This window comes from Echinops telfairi, unplaced genomic scaffold (assembly GCF_000313985.2).
Source record: "Echinops telfairi isolate 266 unplaced genomic scaffold, ASM31398v2 ScPeMD7_7469;HRSCAF=8507_0, whole genome shotgun sequence".
Lineage (NCBI taxonomy): Eukaryota > Metazoa > Chordata > Mammalia > Afrosoricida > Tenrecidae > Echinops > Echinops telfairi.
The window spans coordinates 44,070,968-44,076,635 of NW_022111372.1; the positions used below are offsets into that span (position 1 = coordinate 44,070,968).

The 5,668-nt window shown below is 35.3% G+C and overlaps 1 protein-coding gene across 1 annotated transcript; it reads left to right on the top strand.

Annotated features, from left to right (window-relative positions):
- Positions 1-1,556: 1,556 nt before the first annotated feature.
- On the top strand, positions 1,557-2,495 carry LOC101660923 (olfactory receptor 2L3-like). Its single transcript, XM_004696866.1, has one exon. The coding sequence runs from the start codon at positions 1,557-1,559 to the stop codon at positions 2,493-2,495; it is 939 nt and encodes a 312-aa protein (XP_004696923.1).
- Positions 2,496-5,668: the final 3,173 nt, after the last annotated feature.

The following is a 5,668-nucleotide window of genomic DNA, read 5'->3' on the forward strand; positions in this document are numbered from 1 at the left end:
GATGATTTTAAAGCTCCTCTTGATATGCTTGAGCTATTGAATTGTATGATAAGTGTACTATGGGCCAAGAAAAACTGGTTTTTAAAAAAGTCCTAGATGGATGATATGCTGAGATCAATAGATTCATATTGTAAATGTTGTTTACTTAAATTTCCTCTATATGTGTAAAAATACTTTTTGACTTACTCTTTTCTTTCTCTGCTTGTATTTGTGTATGTTCTCCCTCTGTAAATATAAGTATGCATACATGGTCATTATTCATATGTGCATATTTATATATTTATGTATGATATGTAGTGATTCTACTTCATGGAATTTAATGGAGCATCTGTAGTAATGCAAGTTCTCACTGTGTATACTCACAGTCATTGAGTCAACGCTGACTCTTAGCAGCCCTGCCTGTGGGTGTCTTAGACTGTAACTGTTCATGCAGTAGAAAGCCCTGTCTTTCTCCCTCAGAGCTGCTGGCATGTATATTAGGAGTTGAAAATATAATTTATATGAATATAAAATTAGAAAACTTAAAAATTTAAATCACTCCACTGAAACACATTAGGTTTCCTTTATTCTATCAGAATTGATTGAGACACGTGTTGTTGTTTTTTAATGATGCCAGAGGGAAATCAGTGAAGGCTTGTTTCCTATGCATAGCTCACACATGTGGCAGAGGTTACATGGAAGATGTTTTTAATATGATCAGATGGCAGAGAGAGGAAGAAGCAAGAAAAAATCTTATAGCATTGACACTTTTGTACTGTAATATTTGCAAATGTTACAGAAACGTAGTGTATAATAGAAGATCCGCCAATGATTCTATATATCGACTAGAGGACTATTCAGTTAGGTGATTGAAAAGAATAATGGAAAAATTTTAAATTTAAGATTATTAATTAGTACTTAATGGTGTTATCTACTCGTGTATGTCTGAGGATATCTACTCATTCATGTCTAGTAAAAACCAAATACTTATAACTAAAATTTGGAAAGTCAGGTACAGCAGAGTAACTTCATAAACTAAGCCTAACTTCTCAATATACATTTTAAAAATGGTTGGATTTGCAAATTTATGTTTTAGGATATAAAAATATTATTTTACTAGGGAAAATAAATTACTTCTAATCACCAATTTATCTATATAGCAATAATTTAATCATACTCATTTTAACTTATTTTAAATTTTAAATTCACTCTGCCTATGTTATAATGTTTATACTCCTGATATGTAAATTTATTAAGTGAAGTGGTATTTAAGCTATTAAAATAAAGGATTTTAAAAATGAATCCACTTTTGTGCATAAATGCAGAATATCTTCCACTATTGGTGTAACTGAATTTATTTTAATGAAAGGTAATATTGGTCATTCAATTGTGCAGATAAATTGAACATTCAATATCTAATGGAAAGTTTGATTTTTCAATATCTAATTGAATATTCAATATCTAAATGAAAAAGTAATTAGATCAATAACAGTATTTAAAAATAAAAACATCACCGATGGCTTATTAACCTTTCACCCTTCATGTCTCTTACTATAAGGAAAACAAGTGAATATTCAATGGAGAATTATAACACAACATCAACAGATTTCATTTTATTAGGGTTGTTCCCACCATCAAGAATTGGCTTGTTTCCCTTTATTCTCATCCTTCTCATTTTCCTAATGGCTCTGATTGGCAACTTATCCATGATCCTACTCATTCTCCTGGACATCCATCTCCACACACCCATGTATTTTCTACTTAGCCAGCTTTCCCTTATGGACCTGAGTTACATCTCCACCACTGTCCCCAAGATGGCTTTCAATTTCCTCTCTTCTGACAAGTCCATCTCCTTCACCGGATGCGGAGTCCAGAGCTTCTTCTTCTTGACTTTGGCGGTTGCAGAAGCACTTCTCTTGACATCGATGGCCTATGATCGTTATGTGGCCATTTGTTTTCCTCTTCACTATCCTATTCGGATGAGTAAAAGTGTATGTGTGCTAATGATTGTAGGATCTTGGATAATGGGATCGATCAATTCTTGTGCTCATACAGTATATGTTCTCCATATCCCCTATTGTCGATCCAGATCTATCGATCATTTTTTCTGTGATGTTCCAGCCATGCTGACTCTGGCTTGCATGGACACCTGGGTCTATGAGTACACGGTGTTTGTGAGCACCACTTTGTTCCTGGTGTTTCCTTTCATCGGCATTACTTGTTCCTATGGCCGCGTTCTCCTCGCTGTGTACCGCATTCCCTCCTCGGAAGGGAGGAAGAAGGCTTATTCCACCTGCAGCACCCACCTCACGGTGGTGACTTTCTACTATGCACCCTTTGCTTACACCTATCTACGCCCACGATCCTTTAGATCTCCAACAGAAGACAAGGTTCTCGCTGTTTTCTATACTATCATCACTCCCATGCTCAACCCTGTCATCTACAGTCTGAGGAACAAAGAAGTAATAGGAGCTGTGAGAAGAATTAGTCAGAGACTATTCTCTGTGAAAATATAGACAAGGAATCTACATCATCCCTCAACTGTAGGTGTTTGTCTATTGTGTAGTGATTAGGCATTAAAAAAAAATGAAATTCAATGTATAAGGTTAAATTCTAAATTGATATTAGATTTTATAAAGTTGAACTGTGTCAGATATTGTTTTTTAAGTTATATATTTTTTTATTTCAATGAGGTGATATTTTTCCTCAACACTAAAGTCATATATAACCCACTAAATTTCAGCAATTAGAATGTTCTATTAAGATGTGAAAATGAAAATCGAAACCGCTTCACATGAATATTTCATTCTTCCTAACAATTTTACTATAGTTATTTACATTTATCCTTCTTTATGACTGAATTAGAACAACATAACTATAAATGTTTCAGTTGGAGTGAATATACTGTAAAGAAAAGTAATAATTCTGCATTATTTTACTCTCAATTGTTGTGTACTGCTTCTCTTTCGCCCCCCAAAATTCAGAGCAGATGACAGACATGTGGGATTAGAAACTCTCTCAGGACTGTCAAGGATATATGAAAATTTCATATTTTCCAGGTATGGGTCCTGCATGTATCTGAATGAACCCTAGTAAAGTGATTTATGAGCAAAATCCGTGATTTGCTGCTGAGGCTGAAGCTAAATGAGCTCCAGACGAGGACGAGCCCACTTGTACGAGGATTAGCAGAGGTTGCAATCTAATGAGTGCAGGTTATGTTGTATCAGAGTCTCCAAAAAGAAGTCACCAGAGGATATTCAATTTAGCATACAAAATAGCCACTGGTATCCTTAAATAAGAAAATCTGTGTTAGCCACTCGTTCAACTAATGATACTCTTGAGGTATTTGGGGGTACGAAGTGAGAATCAACTTTTCTGTCAATTTGAAATTGACACCCATCCTCAGACTATACCTAAAAAAATCCCACCATTATTTTCAGGATAAAATTATTCGTGTTCTTGTATAATATGAGTTATGAGAAATTGCTCTTCAGGAGAAAATGCTGATTGCTATTAAATCTCTGAGGAGTCATGAAATGTTATGTCAGAATGATGATGTAAGAATAGTAATGGATTAACCAAATCAGCAGGAATAGATATGTGATATGTTAGAACTGAAAATCATTGTTTTGTAGATCAATAAATACATATTTTGAAATAATGGTACAAATTCAGATGTTATTATAGTAATTTCAAGTAAGGATTTGTAGTTTTTGCCATTGTTAATTATTTGGAAAATGTACAGTGGAATTATCCTTTGAAAGGAACAAGTGAGACTTATCTCACCTACTTCAGACATGTTACAAGAAAGGACAAGACCTGGGAAATTATATCATACTTGGAAAAATATGTGAGCAAAAAGGAGTAAGACCCTCAAGAAGATGTATCAAAACACCAGCTGCAACGATGGGATCAAACATAGCAATAATTTTGAGAATGGTGCATGACCCGGTAGTGTTTCATTTTGTTTTATTTGGGTAACTATGAGTAAGAATGTATGCTTAGTCATTCCATCAAAATAGACCTAGGAACTAGTATTTGATTCCAATCCTAGTAGCTGAATAAAGACGATTATATATTGGAAAGCTCAGGTGGTTCCTTGACATCTAACAAAAATAACCTAACCTGGCAGAAGCATGGTAAGTATGGAAGCATCGTACTGGGTGAGAAAAAGAATCATTAAAGAAGGTTGGAGAAATAACAAGTGGAAATAAGACTATGAAAAAATTTAAGAATATATATAAACATTTTATACAATGAATGAACTCTCTAAAAATACAAATGCAGGTAAGAAATACATGTGAAAATAGTTTAATATAGAGACTCTAAGTAAAAGCAAATCAAGTTTTCACAAGCATCTAACGGGCATCTACAATGACATAGGCCAACAGCTATAAAATGAAGAAATGTGGCTGATAGCTACTTGTCAAGTGACTAGAAGAGACTCAAATTTTCAGCTATTTCAAAGAATGGTGATTCCAGAGATTGTTCAAGTCATACAACAATATCATTAATATCCCATGCAAATAAAATTTAATGAAGAATATTCAACAATGTAGCAGTATATTGACAGGAAGCCGCCAGAGATTCATACAGACTCGGAGGATGTGGAACAAGGGTTAGCACTGCTGATGTCAGTGGGTCTTGGTAAAAGCAGAGTATATCAAAAATATGTTTATTTTTGTTTTATTGACTATAGTAATTCATTCATCGTGTGGACTGTAACAAATTATGGACAGATATCAGAAGAACTAAAATCCCACAACACTACATTGTGCTCTTTCACAACCTCTGCATGGTTCAAGAGGTAGTTGTGTGAACAGAACTTGGACATGCTGCATGGTTTAAGTAAGAAAATGTGTGTTAGGGTTTTATCATCTCACCATATTTATTCAGTCCGTATTCTGAGCTAAAAATAAGAGAAGCTGGTTTATATGAAGAAGAATTCTGCAGCAGGTTTTGAAGAAGGCTTAGTAACAACGTGTGATATACAGAAGACACCACCTTGGTTGCTGAAAGTGAGGAGGACTTGAAGCACTTGCTGAAGAAGATCAGCTATAGCAGCCTTCAACATGGACTAGAACGCAATGTAAAACCAATCAAAGCACAATCCTCAGGCTGGGCAGTTTGTAAACCATCAAACTGAAGAAGTGATTGAGGGTGTCAAGGATAATGTCTTACTGGGTTCTGCAATCAATGCTCAGGGAAGCAGCAGTCAAGGGATCAGAGGATGCATTGTGTTGGGTAAATCTGCTGCACGACACCTCTTTGAAATGTGGAAAAGTAAGCCTGTTACTTTGAGGACTAAGGCATCTCTGCACCAAGTCTTGGTGTTTTCAATCACTTCATATGCACATAAAAGTTGGATATTAAATAAGGAAGATGAATAAAGAATCGGTGCATTTGAATTACGGTACTAGGAAACAATATTCAGTATCATAGACTGCCTGAAAAATAAACAAACTTCACCATAAGATGTATAGCTAGAATACTTCTTTGAGGCCTTGACTTGTCTCAATATCAAGACTTGTCTCAGGTATTTTGGACGTGTTGTCAAGAGAGAACACTGCCTGGCGGAGAACTTCGTGCTTGAGAAAGTAGAGCGGCAGTGAAAAGAGCAAGAACTCCGACGCGATGAACTGATACAGTGGCTGCAGAGATCGGCTTAAACGTTAGAACTATGGTGAGG